This window comes from Triticum dicoccoides, chromosome 2A, assembly GCF_002162155.2.
Source record: "Triticum dicoccoides isolate Atlit2015 ecotype Zavitan chromosome 2A, WEW_v2.0, whole genome shotgun sequence".
In the NCBI taxonomy this organism is placed as follows: Eukaryota; Viridiplantae; Streptophyta; class Magnoliopsida; order Poales; family Poaceae; genus Triticum; species Triticum dicoccoides.
The window spans coordinates 615,777,012-615,791,537 of record NC_041382.1 but is presented as its reverse complement, the minus strand read 5'-3'; the positions used below and the strand labels follow the sequence as shown (position 1 = coordinate 615,791,537).

General features: G+C 46.3%; 2 protein-coding genes across 9 annotated transcripts; one reads left to right on the top strand and one right to left on the bottom strand.

Moving 5' to 3' along the window:
• The first annotated feature begins 200 nt into the window (after positions 1–200).
• LOC119355751 (DEAD-box ATP-dependent RNA helicase 6-like) lies at positions 201–7,512 on the top strand. Of its 7 annotated transcripts, none has more exons than XM_037622619.1 (12): positions 202–689; positions 1,703–1,763; positions 2,433–2,667; positions 2,810–3,048; positions 4,519–4,770; positions 4,872–5,052; positions 5,555–5,643; positions 5,943–6,016; positions 6,097–6,249; positions 6,910–7,077; positions 7,163–7,247; positions 7,323–7,512. In XM_037622619.1, the coding sequence occupies exons 1-9, from the start codon at positions 394–396 to the stop codon at positions 6,173–6,175; spliced, it is 1,506 nt and encodes a 501-aa protein (XP_037478516.1). In that variant the 5' UTR covers positions 202–393; the 3' UTR covers positions 6,176–6,249; positions 6,910–7,077; positions 7,163–7,247; positions 7,323–7,512. The 7 variants fall into 7 exon arrangements, with proteins under 7 accessions (XP_037478517.1, XP_037478516.1, XP_037478515.1 ...); XM_037622618.1 differs by having other exon boundaries at positions 7,151–7,247; XM_037622617.1 differs by having other exon boundaries at positions 7,163–7,512.
• Positions 7,513–8,195: 683 nt separating this feature from the next.
• On the bottom strand, positions 8,196–8,957 carry LOC119359701 (putative germin-like protein 2-1). 2 transcript variants are annotated; one of them, XM_037625806.1, is made up of 3 exons: positions 8,846–8,957; positions 8,504–8,731; positions 8,196–8,392 (listed from the first exon to the last, which is right to left on the bottom strand). In XM_037625806.1, the coding sequence occupies exons 1-3, from the start codon at positions 8,955–8,957 to the stop codon at positions 8,196–8,198; spliced, it is 537 nt and encodes a 178-aa protein (XP_037481703.1). The 2 variants fall into 2 exon arrangements, with proteins under 2 accessions (XP_037481703.1, XP_037481702.1); XM_037625805.1 differs by having other exon boundaries at positions 8,196–8,731.
• Between the last annotated feature and the right edge of the window lie 5,569 nt (positions 8,958–14,526).

The window sequence follows — 14,526 nt, the reverse complement described above, 5'->3', positions numbered from 1 at the left end:
AAATAAAGGCATGCGAAAGAACTAAAGAAGCAAGGGAAACGTGTAAATACAAGAAAAAATGTCAACAAAAAAACGTGTAAATATAAGAAAATTGTCAACAACAAAAAACGTGTAAATGACCGGGCACTGTCAAGGTCAGTCTCGTAATTTTAGCTCTCCACCAATCCCAATTCGCCGTCATCCTACCCTGTCCCACCCTCTCCTCGCCAGAACGGAGGGACAAAGTTTGGAAATCGCCCCCCGCAAATTCCCCAATTCTACCGACCAACGCCCCTCGAGTCGTCGCTCCAAATCATAGCATTCCGGCCGGATCTATCCGACGAGCGAAGAGTCTTCGCTCTGCACAACCATTTTTGGCTCGATTCCGGAGAAGGTCCGGGGCTCCTTGAAGCGATGGATCAGCGGGCGAGGTACCCTCCCGGCATCGGCAACGGCCGCGGCGGGAATCCTAACTACCACGGCCGTGGCCCGCCGCCGACGCAGCAGCATCAGCATCAGCAGCAGCAGCAGGCGCAGGGGCACCAGCAGCAGCACATGGAGCGGCAGTCGCAGCGCTCGCAGCACCACAACCAGCAGCTTCAGCATCAGCAGTGGCTTCGGCGGAATCAGACCGCTAGCGAGGCCGCCGCGGGCGCCGCCAAAGCCAGCGAGCACCACGCGCCGGCTGCCGCCGATGACGCCGATTTGAGGTAAAAGAGGCGCGGAAAGGCTTTGCCTATTGCTTGGTATTGGTTCAAAATGCTCATGTATTGATTTGATTCGTTGACTTGGAATAGTTGTGTACTAGTACTGGTTAGGACCCGGGGTTTAGATAGCCTGAAAGTGCAGCATGGGTGAAACTCGTGTACTTTTGGTTGTAAGGCTGTGAGTGTTTCTGTGTTTTTAGTGGACTAGTGCTGCTGGATAAGGTGATTACAGTCTCCAAGCATGAATTATGTGTACAGTGTTACACACGACGCTTGCCCCTGGGCATTCTGTATTAATCCGTGGGGCCAAGCATGGCATCTTCTGGGATTCTCTTGGAGTAGTTCAGTGTTAATTGACTGTTTTCAGATAAGTGCTGAGCAACTAACAGGACGTGCTCGTGAGCATGTTTTGGAGGCTATGTGTAGCTGTGGATGTTGTGTACTGAATATGTGGTAGGGCTACTGCATTGGGCGAATTAATGGCTATTTTGTGGTTCATGATGACGGCCACACGGATGATTGATGTGTCTAATTAGTTTCTTCGATCGATGCTAAGTCCCTGTTTGGAACAGAGGGAAAATGTTGGAATTTTAGAGGATATCATTTCTATATATAGGAAAAATTCCTTTGGTACCATTTGGAACAGGAATTGCAATCCTACACTCCTTTGAAATTCTTCTGGAATGAGGCATTCCATAGGAATTTTGAAGGAAACCAAACATGAGGTCCTATCTCATGTTTTCTTCTCTTTGTGTCTACAGTCCTGCATTCTTTTCCTGCATCACATCCAAACAATAGTCGGATGTGGCATTTTGTGATTTGGTGGTTGGAAATATAAAGTGGCCTGTTGAAGTGAATATCCTGGATGTAAATTTTCAGGAGGTTCCTCACATAGTTGTCCACAAATATGGTTCCCCTAAGTAGAAAAGAACCACTGTTGAACTGTTCTTCCAACGTAGATGATATATCCTAGATATTGGTAGTAGCTAGTAAGGGATTAAGTTCTACTTTTGCAGTCCGCAAGACTGGAAGGCCCAATTGAAGCTTCCACCTCCAGATACACGCTACCAGACCGAGGTATTTTTTATGCTAATATTTTCTTTTTTCTTGTCAAGTGCTGCTCCCATTCTTATAAAGATTTGGCATGCAATGTTATATTTTTGCATGAGCCATTGTCTTGCTTTACATGTTTTCTTTTAATGTTCTGGTTGTCATAAGTTAGAAATAGAACTAGGTTGTAGGTTCCAATAATAAATTTTAATGTCCAGGCACATTGCAGTCAGATATCAGTATTAGAAGATTACTATTCGGTATTGCTCGTGGAAGGAAAAGGCATATGATGCTGATAGTGTTCTTGGTTTGGAGAACAAGCCAGTCGTACACTCCTACTTGATCATTCTTGGGAGGCTACCCTGTTCCACTTTATGTTCTACAGTGATTCAACACAAAGGAAAATCATCATATTTAATAGTTATTATTTGCTAAATCTTGCTGTAGATTTGAATCTATCATGCGGCATTTGAGTTCATCATATGGTTTGCCCTCAATAGTCACACAACAGCACAATCCATGTAGCAAAATAAGTTCTCTTTTAGAGTGTTCAACTTGTCAAGACTCCTCTACCTTCTTTCCGAAATACCTGGTTGGACGAGTTAAATGTCAAGTTTAGCTTATCTTGTAGCATTATTATTGTTGCTTATGTTCTCATTCTCCTGCTAAGTTAGTGTCTTCTTTTTATCCACACAGGATGTCACTGCAACTAAAGGAAATGAATTTGAAGACTATTTTCTGAAGCGTGAACTTCTTATGGGCATATATGAGAAAGGATTTGAAAGACCGTCTCCTATCCAAGAAGAAAGCATTCCTATTGCATTAACCGGCAGCGACATTCTTGCAAGAGCAAAAAATGGAACAGGCAAGACTGCTGCATTTTGTATACCTGCGCTAGAGAAGATTGATCAAGACAAAAATGCTATTCAAGGTTTCTTCTGGACTAGTAACTGTTATTTTGCACATGGAATTCGTGAAATTACGTACATGGAGTTCCTCAAATTATGCAACGATCAAACATAAGCATATTCAAAATGATCATATCACCCTTACCATTTGTTTCTTATATTCAGTTGTTATTTTGGTCCCCACGAGGGAATTGGCTTTACAAACATCACAAGTCTGCAAGGAACTTGGGAAACACTTGAAGATTCAAGTCATGGTCACTACTGGAGGAACAAGCCTAAAGGATGATATTGTCCGTCTTTATCAACCTGTGCATTTACTTGTGGGGACGCCTGGTCGTGTTTTGGACCTTACAAAGAAAGGCATTTGCATTCTGAAGGACTGTTCAATGCTTATTATGGATGAGGTATTTGAAGGCTTGTTGTAGTTGGCATTGCTTGTGTTTTAAATTAATACACACTTTGTCTTTCAAAGACCTTTTCTAAAGAACCTTTTTGGCATGGCATTCTACCACTGCTTCTTTTATTATCTATTTTACCAAACACTGCATTTCACAGAAGGAAAATGAAATAGGAATGTATATCAGCAGATGCGTTCTCCACCTTTAAATTGTTTGTTGCTAGTTCAGAGATAGATTATCACTTCTCCATTCCAGACTAACTGGCTTAAGAAATTTCCTTTTTACGCGGAGAGAATCGACGTAAACAATATGTCCTGAAGTTGGGTTGGCCTTTGATAATATACCCTAACTTGGTCTGCATTTGATCGTGCCCTTAAGTTGGTTGTCCACCTGGTGATTTGTCCTACATGCCCTAGAGATTTTTTTTACAAAGACCAATTTAGTTATCCATTTAAGGTGCATATGAGAAGATACAGTTTGCCCCTTTTTAGCTTTGCTCCCTGCCAGGCACTGCTGAAAGACGTGAGTGTGCTCTCTTGAGGGTTTGCTCTGTCCAGATATCTCCCAGGTCGTCTCTGTCACCCCTTCCTCTAAATCTGCTCCAACCTATATGAATCTATTTCTCTATTGATTGGTCAAAGACCAAAGTTGAATCAAGGAAGGAGGAGGCAGCATGAACTTTTAGAAGCAGCCGAGCACAAAGGTAAGCAGCACGAAGCCGTAGTATGGAGCCGACGAGGGAAAGGGATGTGGCACTGGCCTGACGCAGGGGAGAGCCGCGGGTCTAGTTCTGGTTTGCCTCTTTGGATTTGTAGTATTTAGTGAGTAGGCAATGGTGCGTAGTCTTGTCACTCCCTCGTGACACTTGACATGGTACGCTGACGTGACCTGCCCATGCATAATCTTTGTGGCATGCTCTACAGCAGAAAGTCCGGATCGCTGCCTCTAGGTGTTTGCTGGTGCGCGGTTCTGTCTTGAGGGAGTGAGCAAGATAGAAGGTGAGGGTTGCGCGCACAAGAGCCAGTGGTGGTAGTTGCTCGCTGTGTGGGCTTGCTTCCTGGTGGGGAGGACTTGCTGGGTAAGCAGCGTTTGTGAAGGGCCTAAGCGATTTCCAGAGGGGTTTAAGGGTAACTTCCTCTCTGTTTTTAATGAGAGGGGCCTAGCCAGTTATTTTTATATTGAATAAAAAAAATCCTGTGGGGCTTATGATCAAAGGCAGATCAACTTATGTTGTATAATCAAAGGCTTCCCGACTATAGTTCCCTGGGTAAACACTCTTAGAAAGCTCACATAGATAGAAAATGGAAAAAATATGATCAGTGGGAGTATATTTAATCTCATTTTGTACTATTATATATGGTGTATGGATTCGTGAAATAAACAACTTCAGAAGGTTAATTTAAATTGGTGGTGCAGCTGTAGATTTATCCTTTAATAAGAACGTGTTCTTACAAGAAATATTGGTTTTTCCTGTAGGCAGACAAGCTTCTTTCTCCCGAGTTCCAACCTTCCGTGGAGCACTTAATTCGATACCTTCCATCGAGTCGACAGATTCTAATGTTCTCTGCAACATTCCCTGTGACTGTCAAGGCTTTCAAGGACAAATATCTGCCTAAACCCTATGTTATTAATCTTATGGACGAACTTACACTGAAGGGAATTACCCAGTTCTACGCCTTTGTTGAAGAAAGGCAGAAAGTCCATTGTCTGAACACTCTTTTTTCCAAGGTTTTTCCCATGAAATCTTTTAGTTGATTCCTACATTTTAGTCACGTTTTGTGACTGGTCGCAATCTGTAACTAATTTCTCCAATTTCCATCTCGATACAGCTGCAAATTAATCAGTCTATAATATTCTGTAACTCTGTAAATCGTGTTGAACTACTGGCGAAGAAGATCACAGAGCTTGGTTACTCTTGCTTCTACATCCATGCTAAAATGCTGCAGGATCATCGTAATAGAGTATTCCATGATTTCCGTAATGGTGCCTGCGGGAACCTTGTGTGTACAGGCATGGAACTATACCTTTTACCTTCTTAGGTGCTGCCTTTCTTTTTTGGCCGAAGGACATTATTCTGTGGCTATTTATTTATTTATTTATTTATTTATTTAGTACCCTATACCTTTCCAAACTGTAGGCCTTATTTATTGCCTTACTGGCATTGAAGTTTAGGCTATCCACAACTTGCTTGCTTGTGGTCCAAATACAATGCAGTTTCTACAGTGAAGAAATAATAGGTTTATGAAATGTTTTTTCTCATGGAGAGTCAGCACATGTAGTTAGTATCTGACTTGGTCAATTCACATTACATTCAGTAGACCTTACAATTGGCATGTGGTTTACAAATCAATAGTATTCTACTAGCTTTTAGAATAAACTTGAAGTTTCACTGCTCTTTCATTATTATTTAATCATTATTCTGGTTAATGATTTATTAGTTTTGACTTTTTTTATCAAGCTGGATGGGTCATTTGGTCTCCTTTTTCTAACCTTTTGTATTTTTCCTTTGCAGATCTTTTTACAAGGGGAATAGATATCCAAGCTGTTAATGTTGTCATCAATTTTGATTTCCCCAAGACCGCTGAAACCTATCTCCACAGGGTATGCAATTTAATGAATTGCCATTTATATTTTGGTGTTCAGGCTATGACTAGTTCTAATGATTCATATAGTTGTTAGCTGAATAATCCTCTACTAAGATGATGTGAAAGACATTTTCATTTTAGTAGATATATGGAAATCGGAAAATGAATACATCTTGCCTATCAGGAGTTCAGAAGTGTAATGTTATATCCTATTAGCAATTTTTTTACCATGGTGATTTTCGATGGCAAATTGGTAAGATGGCGACTTGTTTCTGTGTTTAAAATTGCATTGAAAAATGTATTTTTCACTTGCAGGTTGGTAGATCTGGGAGATTTGGCCACCTTGGCCTGGCTGTGAATCTGGTCACCTATGAGGATCGGTTTAACTTGTATGCAATTATTTGCAGGAGTGCTATAGCTTTTTCCTATCACCCCTTTTTTCTGCCATGACTTTTTTTGCTGTGCACAGGTATCGGATTGAGCAGGAGCTTGGAACTGAGATAAAACCCATACCTCCTCAGATAGACCGGACGATATACTGCCAATAGTTATCTGGCAGATTAATCTTGTATGCCCCACCCTGGAAGTTATAAGACAACTTGTGTAAATAGCAGCTCATCAGGTACGTTTGCTTATTTTTTATTTCTTTTGCATCATTGCATGTAGTGCATCTCTCTGCCTCATGTGGACTGCTCCCTCCATTCATAAATATAAGATGTTCCAACTCTTTTCTGAATTGGATGTATATAGACACGTCTTATTGTGTTTGTTCACTCATTTCAGTCTGTATGTAGTCCATATTGAAATATCCAAAACATATTATATTTGTGAACGGAGGGAAGTATCATTTTTCTCTTCAAAATAAGGATTGTGGCTGTTGATATTTTTGCGATCACGATCCACTTCGTATAGCAGATATAGGGACTGAAACACAGGATCACGTTCTTCATAGTTACACAATTTTCCAAAATTTATTGGGGGAGCATTAAGAGTACTGTTTCAACATGCACTTGGACACTATAAAATATTACCCTATTAAGAATGTTTTACCATTGTACTTTGATTTACCACAGTATTGGTGCGAATACTCCTGATAATTTATCATTCTGTTTTATCATACCTGATAATTTATGTTTTATCATTCTGTTTTGTCAACTGATCTCGATTGATGTTGCAACGGGATTCCGGGCACTGATTGTACCGTAACTTCAGCCTTGTGTTTGCAACAGCTTGCTCTACTTTATCGAGTTCTCCAGTTGATTGCCTTCTATTTACGATGCAGGTTTCATTTACGTGATCTTTATGGTGTATCTTAAGTTGTTTTGGGGCGCTCTGGGACAGGTGAAAGTGTAGCTAGCTCGTCTAATTTCCAGCGGACCATGTGTGTGGATGTATCATGGCTAAGCTAAAACTTCCCGTCACTCTGACAATAGTTAATGTTGCTAACCAGGTGCCTGTTCTGAGACTGTTCTCTCTAAAACTGAAAGACCTCCTTTTCTTTTGACAATGTATTGGCTGGCTAGCTTTTTCTACAGGACATTTTGACCCTGGTATTTCTGTGAGTTGCGTGACCTTGGCGTGCACAGATGGATCACTCCACCTGGGCCAAGCTGTCGCGACGTATGTGTATGGACCACACATTTTGATTATTTTGTATTTGTATCCATTCTGATGTGCCATATTTGTAACTGCTAGATTGGAATTGGTGTGCAAGGAGTGTTTGTTCGGTTCAAGATTTTTCTTTGCTTCAGTCTCTACATGAGAATGTGCCATGCGATGTTTTCTGGCCGCTTGCTCTCAAGCAGAGGCGGATGTACTGGCAATTTAAGTTGAACCTTCAATGTTCTGTGGAAATATATATGTGCCAATGCTTCTCCAATGATCATATTTCAGCAATTCTTTTTGGGCAAGAGTACCATAACTCGTTGCTACTATGTCTTGCGGGATGCATTTGTGATCTACTCCCTTTGTAAACTTTTATAAGAGCATTTAGATCATTAAAGTAGTGATCTAAACACTCTTATACTTCTTTACAGAGGGAGTATCAAAATATGACAAGTGGGAGATGGCTGATTGATTATGTATGAAGTTTTGTCTGCCATCCAAGCAAACAAATTCTCGATGTTCGCTGCTTTCCCTTAATTCTGACAAAATATCTACTATAATCTTTGCCCATGCCTTAGTGTAATCCTGATAAAAGGAGACAGGGCATGTAGTATTCAATTCATACTCCAACCAATTAATCCAAAAGTCTGTCTCATGAAAAAGGTGGATAAATAATCTCAACGTATGTTACATAACCAAGGTTGCTTAGGGCAAGAAAATCAAGGAGGGGAAGTATCACCATTGTGGCGAGGATGGCCACAAACTCCCCTTTATAATATTTTTAAGATAGTGGAGAGTAGCAAAATGATAATCATTAAGACAATTGAGTACATAATTGCTTTTCTTCCACAAAAGCTTGATTAACATAAATCATACAATGGAAATACATTATAAGGAAACACACAAACATGATCTTTAATCAAACGACAAATGAGTCAAATAAACATATCACCGGATGTGTGTCTAGAATTGAGCTTGGATATGCTCAACAATCTTCTTGTCCACCTGAAAGGCTTTGGCAACGATATCATCTGAGATGGAGGGCTTGGATGCAAACACCGCATTGGCTATGGTGATCACTCCAGGGTTCTTGCTGCTCAGCGCTGCAATGGCTATAGCTTCTTTGGTTCCACAGTTGTATTGAAAGTGAATTAGCCCTTGCGGAAACACAAAAACATCCCCTTTGTTAAGAACTTTTGAGAATAACTTATTGTCGGGGTTTGACGTGACGAAACCAACATAGAGCGAGCCTTCCACCACCGTCAAAATCTCGGATGCACGGGGGTGGATGTGGGGTGGGTTTTGACCATATTGAGCATAATCAACCCGAGCCAAGGAGATGCCCAAAGTGTTGAGCCCAGCAATATGCGCCACATTAACCGCCGTCACAGCGGAGCCTTGCTTGTTGCTCGCGTTCCCGGCCATGTGAAGGCCCGAGAAGTGAAAGTCTTCTACCACGGCAGTCTTCGGGTCCTTGCATGCAAATCCATTGACAAAAACTGCACGTACATATACAAGATTATAAAGAGTTAACAACTATGCATTGGCACCGATAATTAACACAAACGTTTCACCACACAAGTATCACATGCGTTGCATGTGTGGTTACATACCTTGGGATGTCCTGTCAGCGACACAGAAATCCTGGAGCTGGCTCGGGTCCGAGGCACGGGCACGGGAAAACGACAGAGCCAGAAGGGCAAGGAGGAAGAACTTTGCCGCCATTTGAACGCGAGCGAGCGCTGATTCTCACTGAATCGGGTGTGCTTAATCTCTAGGGAAAGTGCTAGTGATTGTGCTGCTGCTGCTGCACGGTGATGCCTCGAAGGGTTGGAGGAGGCTCTTATATATAGCGATTGGAGAAAAGGAGGATCGAAGAGCATTTGTATTTGTTGTGTCGGGGAGCATGTGTGTATGAAGGAACTGTTCTTCACTAGTTCCCAAGTGAGCAACGAGGAAGCAGTCTAAAACGTGTTCCTAGCAGGCCTGCCTGCGACGGCAAACTAATCGATTGATTAGTTCTTTTCATTTGTACTTAGAGAGATATGCATGATTTGATCAAGTCACGTTCGTGTTTCTGTTGTCGTAGCTCTATCGTCCGAGGCCATGCTGCCATCAACCTTAGGCTTAAACACGTTATTTAAGTGCTCGGTTTCGCTAACTGGCAAACACCACTCTGCGATCTGGTACTCTCTCTCTCTCTCTCTCTCTCTCTCTCTCTCTCTAAGGAGTAGTAAAAAAATAAGAAAGAGGTTCAATCTTAACCTGAATTCCATGCACCCAAACGGCGCCAGTCTTTCCGCCCCCAACCCATACAAAACGGCGAGTGGAGCGTTCCCCGAGCAAGCTCCTCCAGGCTCCAGCTGCGGTGAAAAGACAAGAGCTTCCTGTTCATTTACTACCCCACGCGTGACATCCGCCGAGGACGGGACGGGCTGCATCGCCGATCTCGCGGGTCACGAAGCCGGTGCACGGCGACCGACGACGACGGAGCCAGCCCCGCCGATGCCGACGGGACAAAACGGAGACGAGACGCGGAGGGTCTCATCACGGGGCTCGTAGCCCAAAACAAAAGCCTCCACCGATCCCGTCCCTGCCCGTCGCCCCGTTCAATCACGATTCACGCCGGCCAAATGCTCGCCGTCCTGGCCACTCCACCGCAGACGCATTTATGAGCACTCCGCGTCTGCCTCTGCGACGCTCGATCGCCCCCACACTCCCAGTCCCAGCGCAGGACCTCTGCCCTGCCCTTGCCAGTGTGTTTTTTGGAGCACCCCTCGTCGCAGCCTGCGCCAAAATCCGAGCCGGCCGCGCCCGTGTGGCAGAGGACCGACTAGTGCGAGAGCAGCAGCGGCCACCCTCATTTATGGCGGCCACCCTCCGGTGTCGTCGGGCCTGGCCTTGCCTTCCTCCTCCCGTCCCGGCCAGGCTTGGCTTACGTGTTCTCATCAACCACCGGTCCTGCCCATCACTGGCGCTGTTGCCTGCGTCGTTGGCGCGGACTGTGCATGATCGCCAGGAGCGGCGACGTAACCGGGCTCGGCCATCCGAGCCGCATCCGGGGTCACTGTTCGTTCCCATCAGAGTGCGAGACACATCTCCCTCTCTTGTTCGGTGAACACTGCGTTTGACCCGCCCCGGCCCGCCCTTTCCTGTCTCAAGAAGGAAGGAAAAATGGTGGACAGGTCAAACGGGATGTTGAAAGGAACTGTGCCGTTCTTTCACGAGAGGTGTTTTTTTCGAAACGGAGGCAAAAGATTTGCCTCATCGATTAATTAAGCAGAAGAGAATTGCCCAGTTAATTAATGGAAAACCGGGCGAAAACCGATACAGGCCAACCACACGTAGACTACTCTCAGGGCTTCGAACCTGACAACCAAACCCAACACCTAACGACCACCAATACATCGCAAAGACACCTTAACAAGAGTAACTCGGCCGAAGATCACGGACACACCCAAATCAACGAAGACAAGTCAAGCCATAAGGACAACCCAATAGACTGATAACCATCCATCAAGTAGTTGCGGACGCCTTTTCTATGACGCCACTCTTCTTTCCTTTGCTCGTGAGAGCCTCCTCCACAATCGCCTTGCCAGATCCAGGGCTCATCCTCTCCAAACGTTTGAGCAAGCTGTGAAGCTCTATCTGAAAGAGAATCTCATTGACCTTGTCACGCATAGAAACCTGCCCAACAATCACGTGCGAGTGGGTGCCCGCAACATCGGAGCCTCCACGCTCCACACGGGCGAGCTGTTGGTTGGGCTCAGAAGGATCGGGCGCCAATGTACCAACCGCCTCAACATCATCAGTCACAGGTATCACTGACACGATGGACTCAGGCGTCTCCACTTGCTCAGAGTTAGGTGCCAACACACATGTCTCATCAACCTCTCCACTCAAAGACGCCACATGCCCAATGGCCATAGATGAGGCAGTGATAGAACCAACCAAGTCTCCATTGTTCGCAAAGGCGGGCGACTAAGGTAGCGAGGGTGTCATGGCCACCACCAAGGACTCCAATGAGCCCAGCTCCATCGGTAACACCATAGATGATTCCCCACAAAGCTCCTGCAACTCAGGCATAATCTGCATAACTGGAGCCACAACCTCGGAGGTGACCCCACTCACCGGGGAAGACGGCGTCACATGTAGAGCACGAGGAGAAAAATCTCCGAAGAGGCATTCAGCCTCCTCAATGGAACCAATCGGGAGCTCAGGCAACAAAGGCACAACCGACACAACCTCAAGTTTGGCAAGTGCGTCGTGAAGCTCAGTGCGAAACAACTCAATCTTTTGAAGGAGCTCCGTACGAAGCAAGGCAAGCTGGGATTCAAAAGTAGAGTCCAAAAAGACACTAACATTGGAATCCTTACAACACCCATATTGGGACCTTGGCGGCACCGACACACGCAACGACGAACGGCCCACGACCTCTGCCCAACTCCTAGTCAGCGAAGTACAAGCCTGGACGGACGGGGAGCGGCTCGGCTGGCATGGAGCGCGAGTGACCGAAGAGCCAACGCGAGCGACTGGAGAGCAATCTCGAGCAACTGGAGAGCGATCTAGAGCAACCGGAGAGCGAGCACAACAGAATCTCTCCTATGACCAGGGCGACGACAACGAATGCATCTGAATGGTCCATGGCATGCACTCACTTGGTGGCCACGCACAAGGCAACGATAGCATCTTCCTCGAGCCCAACGCTTGAAGGCGAGGCCACGCTCGAGCCCTTCCCGCAACGGCTCGAGGGGAGTGCCTCCGTCGGACCGGCGCCCCCGACCAACATGCTCCCAGCCCGCCTCGTCTTCAAGAGTGGCAGCGGCGGCAGAGAGGCCCTTGCAAGCAGACACTGAAGATGGAACAAACAGAGGAGACTCCAACTTCTCTGGCGTCATCTCGTCAGGAATGGCGGGCAGGGATGCCTGATTGGTCACTGCCACAGGCCATGGGAGGCGATGAGCGCAAGTCCTACAGCCACCAATGGTCGGGTCGGCCTTCCGGGAGGCGAGGGCAACGGCAGCCAGAGCAGCAGCGGACGAGGCTGGAGTAGTCGAAGCAGCCCGGTTCGGCAGCGCGCTCACCTCGCTAGAGCACTTGGGAGCCTGTGGCTTCTGCGGGGCAAGCTCAACGCCATCTTCGTCGTGGTCATCAGCATCCTCGTCGAGGGAGCTCCACGAAGGCCGCACCATGCCCAAACTGTCAGAAGAGCTTGAAACAGCCGACAGCCTCCTAGCCCGCATGTCGGAGACGTGACCGTCGCCTCCAACCGCAACAGCGGGTGGCGTGGTAGGCGTTGGTGACCTCCGCGTGGACGGCAGCAGGGGCGAGCCCACCCGTCCTCGCACGGTCAGGTCGGCCTTGCGGGAGGCGAGGGAGGACGCGGCCAGGCCGTGCGAAGATGGCTGTGGCAGACGGGCGGGGGCGGGGACGGCGCCGGCAGCACGAGGCATCCCAGCGGCTGGAGGATCCAGCGAGGCCGGGGCGGCCTCCGTCGTCGGAGCGTGGCCGACGGCGGCAGGAGGTGCCAGAGAGGCCGAGGCGGCCGCTGTCTTCGTCGGAGCGTGGGGAGCCATCTCAGGCGGTTGAACGGGGAGAAAACTGGAGGAGAAGAGAGAGCGCGTGATGGAGGTGCCGGATCTGGTCTCACCCGGCGCGGAGCTGGCGGGAGCCGGGAGATCAAGGCGAGGTGTTTCGGTTTGTTGCATTTGATCTGCATCATGGTCTGCTGCAGAGACGATTGCAGGGATGTCTTTGGGTAGGTTCAGAGAGTTCCTTAACTGTCGAGGTCTTGTTTGGGCAGTTGGGACAAAGGGGTAAAGAACATGAACCCTGCATGATTTACTTTGGGCTATAACACTGGATTTTTTTGCCACAAGAACTTCCGATCTATTCATCATCTGTCAAAATAATACAAAGAACATCAAAAGTAAAAATTACAGCCAGATCCGTAGACCACCTAGAGACGACTACAAGCACTGGAGCGAGCCGGCGGCATTGCCACCGTCATTGCCCCTCTTCCACCGGAGCCGGGCAAACCTTATTGTAGTAGACAGTTGGAAAGTTGTCGTGCTAAGGCCCAATAAGACCAATGCACCAAAACAACAACTGTCACCAATAAAGAAACACATAGATCAAAAGAATCCAACCTGAGGAGATATGAACACAGACGAATGAAGACCGAATCCAATTGGATCCATCGAAAACAAATGTCGACCGAATTCCGTGAAATTCGACGGAGACAAACCTCCACGCGCCATCCGATGGTGCTAGATGCATTGTTAGAACAAGGGCTAGGCAGGAGAATCTTATTCTAACTTCAGGGAGTCATCGTCGTCGTCTTGTCTTCCTGACAGAAGACCTAAACAAACTCAAAAGAACACTGGAAAAATGAACCAGAAGCCCCCCCATCGGCAAGGGTTGGGATCCACCGCACCTCTATTGTAGGGCCGTAGGAGACAAGACAGATCGGTGGCGGCGCTGGCAGGAGAGGGGGAAACCCTAGATGAGTAGCTCGTGTGGGGGTTGAGCTGAAAGAACGTCTCATAATTATTTTTTCTAATGGTATAACAGAGGATCTCATAACAAAACCAATGGTTGGATGTACGGGAAGAGTAAATTGTGGCTAGAAAATGGATTGCCTAAGATGCTCCAACGCGTGGTGTCCATGCAAAATTTAAGGGTGTTTGGACATTCGAAGAGCTCGCGGCAAAAGAGACAAATTCAGATGCAAATAGTGTTGTTTTCAAAAGTTTCTCAGACATCTGAAAATTGTCTTTTTTCCCACGAGCTCCTTCAATGTCCAAACTTCCCCAAATTTCACACAAGCACCACACCCTTGAGCAGCTTGCACCACAAGTAATTTTGATTTTGATTTTTTATGTTTTCTACTATTTAAAATGATTTTACTGCTCATATCCGGGCTCATCTGAGCATTTTCTATTTAAAACGATTTTACTGTTCACCCCTGACTCATCTGACCCCGGGTTCAGAATAGCTGCATCCGTCACTCTTGCACTTTTTTTTATCCGAGACTGGCTTGGAACAAGTTGTGTGAAAACATAATTTGGGCAAGTCGATTTTCTCTCATAATTAACTTGCACCAATTGGGGTTAGTCGGTTTTTTCTCTTCTGGATCAAATTGATGGACGCGATGGTTGCTCTCCATCCAGGTATGAGCATATTGCATGGTTGTGAATCGACCGGCCCTTCATAGCCAATGCGTAGTATTCAAAGTGTTTTGGTGTTTGCATCCAACCATGTATAGGCCTCGCGAGCAGTGGCAGAGCTATGT